This window comes from Telmatherina bonti, assembly GCF_933228915.1.
Source record: "Telmatherina bonti genome assembly, chromosome: 20".
NCBI classification, from domain to species: Eukaryota; Metazoa; Chordata; class Actinopteri; order Atheriniformes; family Telmatherinidae; genus Telmatherina; species Telmatherina bonti.
Window position 1 is genome coordinate 6,940,650 of NC_136618.1, and position 14,293 is coordinate 6,954,942.

The 14,293-nt window shown below is 49.2% G+C and overlaps 1 protein-coding gene across 1 annotated transcript in view; it reads right to left on the reverse strand.

The window, feature by feature from the left end:
- odad2 (outer dynein arm docking complex subunit 2) overlaps positions 1-14,293 on the reverse strand; it is a gene marked incomplete at its 5' end in the record, with an annotated part of 108,897 nt that overhangs the window by 21,943 nt on the left and 72,661 nt on the right. The window contains 3 exons of the mRNA XM_079259583.1: positions 5,420-5,573; positions 8,099-8,258; positions 9,305-9,517. Coding sequence (XP_079115709.1) covers positions 5,420-5,573; positions 8,099-8,258; positions 9,305-9,517 — 527 coding nt within the window. The remainder of the gene's footprint in view (positions 1-5,419; positions 5,574-8,098; positions 8,259-9,304; positions 9,518-14,293) is intronic.

Genomic DNA, 14,293 nt, shown 5'->3' on the forward strand with positions numbered 1-14,293 from the left:
TTAATGTGATATACTGGGATAAATGTCAATATATCGTGATATATTACCAGATATGGCACCATGGTGTGATGCATCGTGATACAGTGAAATATATTGTGATATTAATATATGTTTTGTTATATCGCCATCCATTTACTGGTTTAACCACTTAATTCAGAGTGGTAAACCACTCAGGACCAGAACCTTCCTGGTCCTGATGGAGGTTTTCCTTCCTGGTTCTGGTCCTGATGGAGGTTTTCCTTCCTGGTTCTGGTCCTGATGGAGGATTTGCTGAACTATCTGAAGGTTGGAATTAACTCGAGTGTTTTTACCGAACATGTTCTGAATATTTTGAGTGGTGAATTCTCCGTTGCAGACGGTGGAAGGTTTAATCCTCCGCCTCCACATCTGTAACTGGGTCGGCACACTGAGGCCAGATTGGTTTTCACGTCACCCAAAACAATTAGCAGCAGGGCACGAAGCAATCACACACATTTCCTTCAGCAAATATCAGACTCCAGCTTCAATTCTTTCCTCACCGCCTTATTCTTCAGTTTATTTTCAGCCGATCCTGAATCTAAATACCAGAGCAGGGAGATTCCAACCTGGCACCCCTGCCCTCCTGTTGGCATGCACCTCAAGAGCCGAGAGCCCAGCTGAGACTTGAGACGCATTACCAAAGCATGAGGGATGGTAGTCCATTTCCTCTGCATCAAAAGCCCCTCCACTCCCCCTGCAGAAATAAATAATTTCCAGGGCGCTCTGCAGCAGAAGAGATTGAATTAAAGCATGGCTTCTTACCTGATGAAAGAAACAAGAGAAAGATAAAACACTGTGGCGGGAGGGAAATCAGGGCGAATTCACTCAATCCCGTCTCTGCCAAGATGTAATTCTGTCATTTAGGCGGGTTTTGGGCCAAATGAACTTTATACAGCTCCCACATATCAGAAACACATGCGTGTCTGAGGGCAAAGATGCCATTATTACGCCCTAAAACGTCACATATTCAAATAAAACTTTATACAGCATGTTTCTTCCAAACTCCCAGGCTAAAAACAGCTTTTTTTTCCCTCTTAGATGCAGTTACAAAACAAGCTGGACCACTTTTAGGACAGTAGGAGGAACGCACGCGGGGTCAGTGGGATCATATCTGGCCCCAGAAATAGTCTCTGGAACAAAAGCCCAGGCTTAAAAACATGATTGAAGGCCTCTGAGCGTACGGGTCGGCAGTGGGAGCAGGCTGCGGAACGCTTCATAACCATAATGTGACAGGGAGAAGAGTCAGGGAGATATACGGAGCTTCCAGCGGTACGGTGGCCTGTGGCAGACACAATGCAAACACCACGCACACATTCCTCTGCAAGCCACACGCTCAGCTTCTCCTCCTTTAAAACTTAATTAGAGATCACCGACACCACAGTGCTCTTCCTCTCCGTTCAACCTTCCCCTGCATCGCTGCAAAGTCGCGCTTCTCCGGGTTTCCTCAGCTTGTTTTCTGTGCCGTCAGCCCGGCCTCCCCCCGGAGGATCGCCGTGTGTGTGTTAGCAGGAAATACACGCCAAACGGAGAGCCAGTCCTTTCCAATTGCAGGCTGGGAGGTTGGCTCAGCGGGGAGTCTTAATGACAGCGTGTCGCGGCTCGCCGGCCGCTGCCAGGACTCTAAACACACCCAGAACATGGTTCTGCCCAGCATCAGCCCACGGTCCGGTCAGGTCCACGGTCCGGTCAGGTCCACGGTCCGGTCAGGTCCTCGGTCCGGTCAGGTCCACGGTCCGGTCCGGTCAGGTCGACGGTCCGGTCAGGTCCTCGGTCCGGTCAGGTCCTCGGTCCGGTCCGGTCAGGTCCTCGGTCCGGTCAGGTCCACGGTCCGGTCAGGTCCACGGTCCGGTCAGGTCCTCGGTCCGGTCAGGTCCACGGTCCGGTCAGGTCCACGGTCCGGTCAGGTCCACGGTCCGGTCAGGTCCTCGGTCCGGTCAGGTCCACGGTCCGGTCAGGTCCTCGGTCCGGTCAGGTCCACGGTCCGGTCAGGTCCACGGTCCGGTCAGGTCCTCGGTCCGGTCAGGTCCACGGTCCGGTCAGGTCGACGGTCCGGTCAGGTCCACGGTCCGGTCAGGTCCACGGTCCGGTCAGGTCCTCGGTCCGGTCAGGTCCACGGTCCGGTCAGGTCCAGTCAGGTCCTCGGTCCGGTCAGGTCCTCGGTCCGGTCAGGTCCACGGTCCGGTCAGGTCCACGGTCCGGTCAGGTCCTCGGTCCGGTCAGGTCCACGGTCCGGTCAGGTTCTCGGTCCGGTCAGGTCCACGGTCCGGTCAGGTCCACGGTCCGGTCCGGTCAGGTCCACGGTCCGGTCAGGTCCTCGGTCCGGTCAGGTCCACGGTCCGGTCAGGTCCTCGGTCCGGTCAGGTCCTCGGTCCGGTCCGGTCAGGTCCACGGTCCGGTCAGGTCCTCGGTCCGGTCCGGTCAGGTCCACGGTCCGGTCAGGTCCTCGGTCCGGTCAGGTCCACGGTCCGGTCAGGTCCTCGGTCCGGTCCGGTCAGGTCCACGGTCCGGTCAGGTCCTCGGTCCGGTCAGGTCCACGGTCCGGTCAGGTCCACGGTCCGGTCCGGTCAGGTCCACGGTCCGGTCAGGTCCACGGTCCGGTCAGGTCCTCGGTCCGGTCAGGTCCACGGTCCGGTCAGGTCCTCGGTCCGGTCAGGTCCTCGGTCCGGTCAGGTCCACGGTCCGGTCAGGTCCTCGGTCCGGTCAGGTCCACGGTCCGGTCAGGTCCTCGGTCCGGTCCGGTCAGGTCCACGGTCCGGTCAGGTCCTCGGTCCGGTCAGGTCCACGGTCCGGTCAGGTCCACGGTCCGGTCAGGTCCTCGGTCCGGTCAGGTCCACGGTCCGGTCAGGTCCTCGGTCCGGTCAGGTCCACGGTCCGGTCAGGTCCTCGGTCCGGTCAGGTCCTCGGTCCGGTCCGGTCAGGTCCTCGGTCCGGTCAGGTCCTCAGTCCGGTCAGGTCCACGGTCCGGTCAGGTCCTCGGTCCGGTCAGGTCCACGGTCCGGTCAGGTCCTCGGTCCGGTCAGGTCCACGGTCCGGTCAGGTCCACGGTCCGGTCAGGTCCTCGGTCCGGTCAGGTCCACGGTCCGGTCAGGTCCTCGGTCCGGTCAGGTCCACGGTCCGGTCAGGTCAGGTCCTCGGTCCGGTCAGGTCCTCGGTCAGGTCAGGTCCTCGGTCCGGTCAGGTCCACGGTCCGGTCAGGTCCACGGTCCGGTCAGGTCCACGGTCCGGTCAGGTCCTCGGTCCGGTCAGGTCCACGGTCCGGTCAGGTCCTCGGTCCGGTCAGGTCCTCGGTCCGGTCCGGTCAGGTCCTCGGTCCGGTCAGGTCCTCAGTCCGGTCAGGTCCACGGTCCGGTCAGGTCCTCGGTCCGGTCAGGTCCTCGGTCCGGTCAGGTCCACGGTCCGGTCAGGTCCTCGGTCCGGTCAGGTCCTCGGTCCGGTCCGGTCAGGTCCTCGGTCCGGTCAGGTCCTCAGTCCGGTCAGGTCCACGGTCCGGTCAGGTCCACGGTCCGGTCAGGTCCTCGGTCCGGTCAGGTCCACGGTCCGGTCAGGTCCTTGGTCCGGTCAGGTCCTCGGTCCGGTCAGGTCCTCGGTCCGGTCCGGTCAGGTCCTCGGTCCGGTCAGGTCCACGGTCCGGTCAGGTCCTCGGTCCGGTCAGGTCCACGGTCCGGTCAGGTCCTCGGTCCGGTCCGGTCAGGTCCACGGTCCGGTCAGGTCCTCGGTCCGGTCAGGTCCACGGTCCGGTCAGGTCCACGGTCCGGTCAGGTCCTCGGTCCGGTCAGGTCCTCGGTCCGGTCCGGTCAGGTCCACGGTCCGGTCAGGTCCTCGGTCCGGTCAGGTCCACGGTCCGGTCAGGTCCTCGGTCCGGTCAGGTCCTCGGTCCGGTCCGGTCAGGTCCTCGGTCCGGTCAGGTCCACGGTCCGGTCAGGTCCTCGGTCCGGTCAGGTCCTCGGTCCGGTCCGGTCAGGTCCACGGTCCGGTCCGGTCAGGTCCTCGGTCCGGTCAGATACTAAACGTCCGGCAGTGAAAACTGGTCCTTTGTCTGCTTTCAGCAACATGTTGACTCTCAGACACCCATCAGCTGAGTCTTTCAGACCTTTAAAGGTCTATCAGAACCCTTCTAATTGTCATCTGATGGTGGACACTGTACCAACTCAGAACTAGATTTTCCACATCTGAAAGTGTCACGATGGTCTGTACTTCCTGTAGGCTACTTTGGACCTCCTGTGGCTTCAGTCCTTAGACTAACAGTCATCCAGAGGCTACGGTTCTCTTGAAGTTACGGTCCTCCTGAGACTACGGTCCTCCTGAGACTACGGCCCGCTTGGAGCTATAGTCCTCCTGAGACTACGGGCCTTCTCAGGCTACAGTCCTCGTGAGGTTATCTTCCTTTTGAGACTACGGTCGTCCTGAGGTTATCTTCCTTTTGAGACTACGGTCGTCCTGAGGTTATCTTCCTTTTGAGACTACGGTCGTCCTGAGGTTATCTTCCTTTTGAGACTACGGTCGTCCTGAGGTTATCTTCCTTTTGAGACTACGGTCGTCCTGAGGTTATCTTCCTTTTGAGACTACGGTCGTCCTGAGGTTATCTTCCTTTTGAGACTACGGTCGTCCTGAGGTTATCTTCCTTTTGAGACTACGGTCGTCCTGAGGTTATCTTCCTTTTGAGACTACGGTCGTCCTGAGGCTATGATCCTCCTGAGACTATGGTCCGCTTTAGGCTGTGGTCCGCTTTAGGCTACGGTCCTTTTCATACTATGGTCCTCCTGAGACTACAAAGGTTAGCCCCGTTTCTATGAAGACAGGAGGGTTAGAAACCTGTAATAAACTTTGGGACACCTGCAGAAGTTCGTAGGAACGACTTTCCTGTCTTGAACAACCATCGCTGGAACACAACTCCAATGTCTTTCTCTTTTCTTACCTTTTTGAAGCCTTTACTTCGGCAAAATCTAAAGCTGTTTCCTGGCGTCAGCTGCTTGATTTGTCATGCTAAATATGTAAATTGTGTTTGATAAACAGCATCTAGGTAAAAACAAGGCACATTTAGTCGCACATGGAGTCTGTTTGTGTTTTGTAATTTGTTGTAATTTGTTTTCCCAGCAGGGGAAATCTGCTGTAAATGTGCAGAAAGTGGAGTTAAACCATGGCACAGACTACAGAGGACAGCATGGGACTGGTACCCAAATCCAGATTTGAGGATATAATAAATATGTTTAGCTGATGGCAGAAAACAGAAGACAAAAATGTTCAAGAGAATTGTTATTTTCGTTGTGATTGCATGCAGCGTTTTGTTGGCAGTACGAAGGAGAAAACCAGTCCAGGATTGTTGCCTCATGCTGGCAGGTTCTTCCTCCTCTGCACCATCATCTACAGTCACTACAAGTAAAACCGGACGGGCAAGCGGTACCTTCTGAGCAGCTGTCGTCGCTGCTGACGCTTAGCCTCTCAGCGTTGCCCTGGACGTATTTGTTGTAGAGTTTGATCCTGAGGGCCCAACTCAGGTCCGGCTGCCTCACCGTGTTCTTCAGTCGCCTCCTGGCATTGGCGAACCAGTTGGATACCTGAGAGGATGAGAAAGGGAGAGCGGGAGTGCACAGCAAACAGAAACATATGTTATTGTTTTGTATCCAAACTCCTGCACAGCCAAAGCAAAACAAAGCGGATCCTCTGTGAAACAGTCTGTTCTCCGCCTGCCGTCGGCCTCATTCAGAAAAAACCAGGAGAGACGGGGAGGCAGACCCGGAGTCGAGTTGCAGAGCAGATCTCTGGGAAACATCCCAGATGCACCAGAGAGACACTCCAGAATGCATCTTCTTTGCATCAACGCCTTGCAGAAACAAACGTCGGACAGTCAGTGAATGTAGCGTTTTATGAACTCATGTTATGACTGGGATGCACATCCTGCTGCTTATTCTGGACTCACACAGCCTTCCTCAAATAATACATTTTTCCAACGCTGTCTTCAAGACGCAATAAAAAGGACACTTGAGCCGGCGTTCTTCCCTTCACTGGGAGGGGAGACTATTAGATGTTATACTAGAATAACTTTTCATGCTCAATAGATTTCAAGCAGCTTATGAAGGAGCCTTATGCTAGAGTACTTATTTTCAGATCCTCTCTTTCAGTATCGTGTTTCTTGTTAACTAAGACCATCCCAAATCCTTTTGTCTGAAGCCCAGTGGCGCGGCGCACCAGGGGGAAGGCGGCATGATGAGGAGTGGAGGACACAACGGCTCAAACGGAGCGAAGGGAAAAGATGGAACCGGAGAGATTAGAACCAGGAGCCAAAAGCAGCCGTGGCCGTCTGGAGGGGAGACGATGGAGGGACGGCGAGCCGAAGGAAGAAGTCACAACGTTTACATGGAAAGTAGAGGCGGTTTTTGCTAAAACATAACAGATTTAGTTGCTTTAAACACCTGGTGCCTGCTGGTTGTTTCCACGGGAAGTGATGCTTTGGACGTGACCTGCAGCCGGAGTCGTGGACTGTCTGGACTTCACAGTGGAAATCAGGATTACTTTTACTTTACTTGTCTTTTTCATCATTTTAATAGATAAAAAGGTTTCATTTTTAATAGTTTGCTGGTTAAAAAGAAAGAAAAGTGTTTTTATTCGACTTCTCATCTCAGCCAATAAAAACAAATGAATAAAAACTTCTTCCAGCTGTTAAATCTGATCATAATTCACACATCTGTCCTCACACGCTGCCAGTTTCATGAAATCTTCCAGTGACCTTTGACCTGGCTGCTGGTATTTGGGTGTCAGCTTCAGCTTGTGCGCGTGCGAGGCCGCCCGAGTGTGCGCTCGCCGGTCCAACACAAAGCATTCCTACGCGCTCACCAAAACAAACAGCTCCGCCGGGCCCCAGAAACCAGAAGCAGATTGGAGCTCCAGACTCTCCGAGGCCGTATCAGTGGCCTCGTCAGCCAGATGATACCGCGCACGCTCACGCAGCTGCACGTGCCACATGCAAACACACACACACGCGCCTGCTGGTTCGCCTCCCGGCAGTCGGCGTGTTCACGGCCGTTTGCTGCAGAACTCAGAACGACTTTCTAAACTCAGTAAAAATAAAACAAACAAAGCAAACGCGTCATTATTTTAACTCATAACATTAGCAAACATTTCTGTCTTAGATGTAAATTTAAATAAAACCGGACAAGAAGCTGCAGGTTTTTAGAGAAAATGGAAAAAGCATTTCAGTCCAGGACGGCCTGACGCTCAGCTTGCTCCGTTTTTATTAATAACTTCTTTAAGTAAAGTCTGCAAGAGCTGCTCTGCAGATGATTTTATTCTTTTATGTGTGTTGGCTGAATACAGAAGAGTCTCCATGGATAAAAATCAGCTGAAAGCACACGAGAGAGAGAGGTGAGTTTATGTCTTTATTACAGCCCATCATCAGGCTAATTCTAACTGTAATATTTAATGATAACTAAAGGAGTAAAACCAGCCTGTTGCAGCATTTCTGAGGCATTAAAAAGAGAAAAACGACTTCACCAGAGCACAGACCGCAAATCTTAGCTGAAATCTGATGAAGGAGGATGAAACATGAAAATTTAACGGTGATTTTTCTGCCACCTAGACCACATCAGACCAGGTCCTGCTTAAAAACTACACGACTAATAATGTTTAAATCTGGACTGAAATGTTTTAAACTGCATGGAGTTTTATTAAAAACTCAGTTTCTGATTCAAGAGAAAAACAAATAAGTTTTTTATAAACTTATTATTGAGATTAATTTTAGTTTACAGCTGGTTTTAGAGTTTTTCTTCTGGACTGAAGGTGAAAAGGCAAATTAACTCAAAGGAGTCTCAACTTTGCAACAGAATCCGATGAAATGATCATAATTTGAATTTTGACAAACAGAATAAAGAGTTTAAAAATCAGAAAATGTCTTTTAGTGACTGAAGATGATGTAAAAGTGTGAAATACATTTTTTTAAATCTGTAAAGTGTGTTTTAATGCAAACATATTAATGCTTCCCACATTAGAAACTGTGTTTCTTCTAAAACTAAACTGTCGGGTTTTCCCATCAGAACCGGGTCCAACACGGGGAAGGTGTGCAGGAAGACCACGACGAGCGGCTCACCTGGACCAGAGTCATCTGCGAGCCGAGCGCCAGCAGGATTTTCTCCGTCTTGGTGGGGTAGGGGTTGTCCCGGTGCTTGTAGAGCCACTGCTTGAGCGGCCTCGCCATGTCCTGCAGGGCCTGGCGCTTGTGTCGCACTTTTCCACCGCTGGGACGACCCCTGCAGGAGGTTTCAGAGGAGCTTCATCAGATTTTTAAAACTTATTTAAAAGTCTTAGAAACATGAATCAGGATAAACCGGATGGAAGCAAACGATGACTCGGTGTTCTTTTCCCACCAAACGCAGGAAAAGAGAGAAAGAGATGAAACTGTGCGTCTCAAACCGCTTCCCTCCTTTACCGGGACTCTGGAAGTTGTGGAATATCTACGTGATGCGAGTATCCTGAAGGCTTGTGCCGGTTTTCCCGAGCTCACCTGTAGCTCCAGGCTTTCTGAACCTGTAGATGTCAGTATGGCGCCGCGCTCCGCTTCTGCCTTTATCTCCACTGCACATGTAGCAAATTTCAGCCTAACCTCAAAGTCTGCCCAAGGTTCATGTTCTACAAATATTTTCCTTGTAAACTCGATCTCTACGAACATCTTAAATGGCATCAAGCTGCATGTTCAGAACACACACACACACACACAGCTCTGCTTCATAACTCAGTGTTCTTCATTTGTGATGATGCTCCTATGAAACATCACATTCATACGATTTTATTTCTCCACCGCCTCCATCACGCCTCTCTCTCCGGATCTCCTCTTACACCTGAACTTGTTACAGAAAAACAATAGAAATGTGTTTTTCTTTTTTTTTTTTTTTAAATGGGTCTCCATATGAAGGAGCAGACCACCCAGAGGGCTAAAGGGTGGATTTATTTATTGGAAACAGATGGAGACATGAGAGGCTACTGAACAAGACTGACCTACTTCTTCATTTTTAGATTAACTGTGAACATCAGCAGCAGAGAGAGGACCAGTTAGGGAATATTATTGATCTGATCCACCTGATTCTGCTGCATTACAGACTCAGAAACACGCTGATCACATTAGCTTTGGTAGTGAAGTTATCGGGCCTTGTGCGTAAAATGTTCCTTTTTCAGCGTAAATGCGTAATTACGCACGAATGCAGGAGCTTTAATATTAAAACTCTGAGTTATTCCTCAGCAGTACAGCTCGTAAAGAGCACCAGTTAGACCCCGCAGAAGCAGCAGAAGCGCTACGTACCCGCTCCGCCGGTGCCGGATCGCCTGGCTGTCTCTGAGGCTCTGCGTCCCGGAGAGGAGGTCTGGATGCTGCCCGTCGATGACTTCCAGGTAATTTCTGCTGCTCATTTCCACCTCCTTGGCTTTCTCCTCGAACAGAACCTGGTTGCTCAGCTTGTTAAACACGATGGTGTTCATCTTCTTTGGTCCACGAAGTCCAGGAAGAAAAAAACAACTAATAAAATGTCCTCAGACTTGTCCCAGTGTCCCGGTTCTGTCCTGCGGAACAAGGGGGAGTATTTTATTTATTTTTCTAAAAAAGGAAAAATATAAATACTTAAAAATAACTACCAGTAATAATCATTTTGGGAGCGCGTGGAAAACCATCTGTTGGTGGATTTATTGTGCCACTTAAACCTGACGCATCAGTTTCTCCTCGTTAACATTTCTTTCAAAACTTTTACGCACAGAAATACAAAGTGGAGCATAAATGACTGGAAACAAGCGATGAATAACAACCCTGCTGAGCGCGCGACAATCAGTGTTCCGCAATAATCAATCATTTTTAAAAAGCCAAAATTCTGGTTTAGTCGAGAATAAAAAGATGAAAATGAATCAAGTGGCTGTGGACGCGTTTCCGCCGCGTGGAGCTGGGACTTGGTGGTTTTCTCTGGAGGAAAAGTAGAAAAATTCCTCCTCTTCCTCCCGCTCCGGCTCTGCGGTCGCGCGCCTCTGAGCCATGAATGGCTTATTTATGTTTGGGAAGAGCTTTTCCACGTTTTGCTTGCAAAACAAACAAGAGTTCTGGCTGCAGAAATGTTACATGTTGTTTCTGCTTCAGTTCGGGCTTTCTCCTCACAGATCCGGACTTGGTTCTGCCTGAGATGTGGATCCATCCCGCAGCCGCACGCGCAGAAATATTTACAATAAACCAACATTTCTTTCTTTTTATTTACCTATCAGTTTAATTTATTCTGAGTTCCGTCCAGTCCGAGTGGGATAAAGCAGCTTTCGGCGCGTCGCTGCGTAAAAACCGGATTAAACATCTGACCCGGAACCTCCAGGTCTGGTCCGAACCACCGGGCTGCGGGTCGGGTCAGAGCCGCGGTCATTTACCTGGTCCGGGTCCCCTCCGGCGTCTGTCTGCTGTGTTGACCAGTAATCCGGGTTCCAGCCGCCCATGCCCCACTCACATGTTCCCCTCCTGAGTGTCGGAGCTCCAACCACACACACCGCCGTCTCCTCCTCCGCTTTATCCGGCGGCTCGCGCGGCGCCGCCCGGGACCCTGAATACGCGGCCCTGCTCATGTTTCCCAGCACACAGCCCAGCCTGCGAACATACTGCTGATGGTTTACACCGCTTCCGGGGCCCGCAGAGGGAGGGGGGAGGGAGGGAGGACAGGGTAAGGAGGCTGTCTGAAGGCACGAGACGCTTCTGAGAAGTTATTTGGGATTTTTAAGTAGGTGAAACTCTGACTGCTGGGATGTGAACTAGTTCAGAAATATTACAGCGGGATATGAGGATTAATAACCATAACTGCTGGATCAATACATTTATTAAAAAGGGATTTTTAAACAGGTTCAGGGACATTTTTCCAGGGGCGTATCCAAGTTATTTATAACGGGGGCCCATGCTGCAGCACAGTGCTCACTACAGTGGACATATATTGATTTAAAGGCTGTTTTCTGGTATAAAGATGTGTGTGTGTGTGTGTGTGTGTGTGTGTGTGTGTGTTGGTGGAGTATTTAAATGAAAAACTTCATCAGACATCAGTGAGTCATCTAATAATCTAAGCACCTCCACATTGGGACGATACGACTAAACAACGTGAAACTGCTAATAATTCCGAAGTGAAGTATAAACGTGCTGCAAAACTACGAATAAATTAAATTACATTGTAAAACAAACTCGGACGATGGCTCGCTGGATGGAATTTTGTCTTGGATGTCAAGCTTCCCATTTACTTGACATTAATTCGACAAAAATATTGCTGTGTGAATGATTCGTATTAAATATTCGTAGTATGTGTGTGATGGACCGTTTAATATTTAGATTAAATAGATCAAATATTAGTCATATATGATAATTTTTATTTATAAAACTTTGATTTATCAATATTTTTTTATTTCAAACATAAAAAAGTATTTTATATATTTTTAAACACAACACATTTTATTAATTTGACATTTTTCTACATTTACCTTCTAATTTATAAATCACAGTTAAATGCAGGAACAATCAAGTATTTTACATTATAATCAGAGTAACTTTTCCAGATCTAAATGTACATACGTGTACATTTCAACATGTGCGTAGTTATTCTGACCACCTGAACTGACTCACCTCCGCATATAAACTGGATTAAGATCTATTAAGTTAGAACAGGTTGTCCTCTGCTTTGGAAATGTTTTACATTTAACATAAAAACATGAAGTTTAGGTGTAAAAGTTGTGAATTTACAGAAAACGTCATTTTCATGATTGCTAAATTCATCCTGTGAGCCAGACTGGACCCTCTGGTGGGCTGGTTTTGGTCCTCATGCCACTTGTTGACCCCCGTGGATTAAATCCAACTCCTTATAGTGTGAATTTTGCTTTAAAGCAAGCCTGTAGCGGCACTAACACACGTCAGACATGGAAAAAAGCAGAATGTTTCTGTAACAGAGGAAATGCAGCAAGAAAGTTCCTGCACTTTGCATGCAGACGGAGTCTCGCCCGCCGTCTGCTGCCAACACACTCAGCAGTCCCGTAAACCTGCTCGTAAAAACTGAACCATGTTCCATCTCTGCAACATCGCACCTTCAACCTGAACAAAGCCGTCTGCGTTTATAGAGCATCCTCGCCTAAAAACCGGCCTGCTGAGTTAATCCAGATCTTATTTAACCCATCAGAGAAAAGTCCGTCCAAAGCGGGTTTTAGTGACGTTCAGTCACTGCATATAGCCATGCCACAGCTGATTACCTCCGATACACCCTCTCATTGACTTCCATTATAAAGCTGTCACATTATGGGCTGGTGAGTCACCGTCAAGCTCCTCAGCTGGACGCTCTTTTGGGGTTTATCCAAGGTGGTTATTCCGAGGACGTGACTAAGCAGCAGTAGTCATATGAAGGGTTCGGGCTGTGTGTAATTACTGTTTATTTGTGCTTATTTTTATTTAACGGGCGACGTTAACTCCTGCTAACAGCTTATGCAAACATGCGATGAATGGCCCAGTCATGTAATCACGTTAATATAGGAGTTCGACTCCTCGCCTGAAGTGAACTTCTGTTACCTGCTGTGACCTCAGCTCAACCCTCTGGACATTCAAACGTGTTTAATCTCCATCCGTCTTCTCCGAGGACTTCCCGCTACGCCTGCTTCCTGTTGTCCAGCGTGGGTTAGCGAAGCCGTCCAACAGCTAGAAACGCGACATGGCGTCCCAGCTCACGGCCAGAGTGCCACGTGCACGGCTCTATGAAGTTCATGAACTACCCTGGCTGAGGTCCTTGGAAGGCACCAAACTTACGCCAGATGCTTGTTTGTGGATTTTTTAACTGTTATTGACGAATTCCAACTTTAGCCTAATTTGATTGGCTGGATTTGGGAATATCTTACCGGCAGGTCAGAGAGCGTTACGGTAAATAAACACGTCATGGGTCGCCCGAGGATTTTCTACGTTCTGGTCACGAGCGACATTTGTTACAGTTTCTCGCAAAACAAAGTTCTCGTAAAATCCCGTATGCGGGATGAGATTTTACGGGGATCGCAGCTTATACCAGGTATCCAGCTAGCATTGTTTTGGGGTTCTTTTACTTGCAACAAGCTTTTCGGAGCCCTTCCCGGTCATTTTTCTTTTATTTCCTTGTAAAACTCTTTGTTATCAAGGATGGAAGATTTTTTTTTAGTTAAAAGAAATTTGCGTCTCCTCCTCAGTCCATCCATTCAGCACCATCCTTACCAGAAATGAACTGGTCACGTGACCTCCGATGTCATGTCCGGCTCCAGTTATAGCAATATATTGCTAAATTGTGAAATATACAGCAATATATAGCGGTATATTGAAACATCTGAAAATCACCTGACGGTGAGGTTTGAGAGGTTTTTCAAAATGTCTGTGTTTCCTTCAGCTGTTTTTCATGGTGATATTTAGGTTTTGTGCAGTTCTAGTGGTGACGGAAAGTCAGCTACCGATGAGCGCCGCAATAACGTTAGAAACAGACATTTTAAAATTTGCTGACAAAACGTCCATCTTTTGTCTTCTACAGCAGGAGTCACCAACTCAGGTCCTCGTGAGCCACCATCCTGGCACAAGGTCAGATTATGGATGACTTTGGAAGCTGCTTATTGGTTTTAAAAAGTCTCCGCAATACCACCAAAAATCCACTTTTATGAAAGCAGCTGCTGTCCAGATGGTGGACAGCGAGTGACAAATATTTGGTTTGATTCTTCACTTCACACTGTCGCCTCTAGAAAGGTTCAACAGGAGTTTTTCTGCTTAAAACATCTCCTTTTTTTGTTGCTCAGTTCAGGAGCTGAAATCAGGCCAATAAGAACTGTTTGGATAGTTCAGGGGAAGCTGCTGGGTCCTAGCAGTAGGCCCCTCCTTACTGGACTGCCTGAACCCGCTTCTTCAGGCTGACTTACTACCTCTGGGCCGTCGCTTCAGGACCTTCGTATGGACGACAACAAGAGACCCAAGGTCCATTTCTGCTCCCTTACGTATGTAAACGGGGACGTCCATTTGAAATGTTTTCACCAGTCTCTTCTTTCATGCTTCCATGCATCTTTTAATGTTGCTGTAGTTGTTACAGCAGTTCCTCCACTAGGGGGCAGCGCGGAGTTCAGAGTTCCCTTTCAGGTTATGACACGATAACGCACTGCTACAAAGTTTTTACAACCGTCCAAAAACACCAGAAAAAGGAAAATAAAACTGCTGCTGGTCTCAACTCCTTCTGCTACTTCTTCAGGTGCTTTTTATTTGGCGGTTTCTGCTTCGGCTACTTCCTGTTACTCTTCTTCTTCTTTGGTT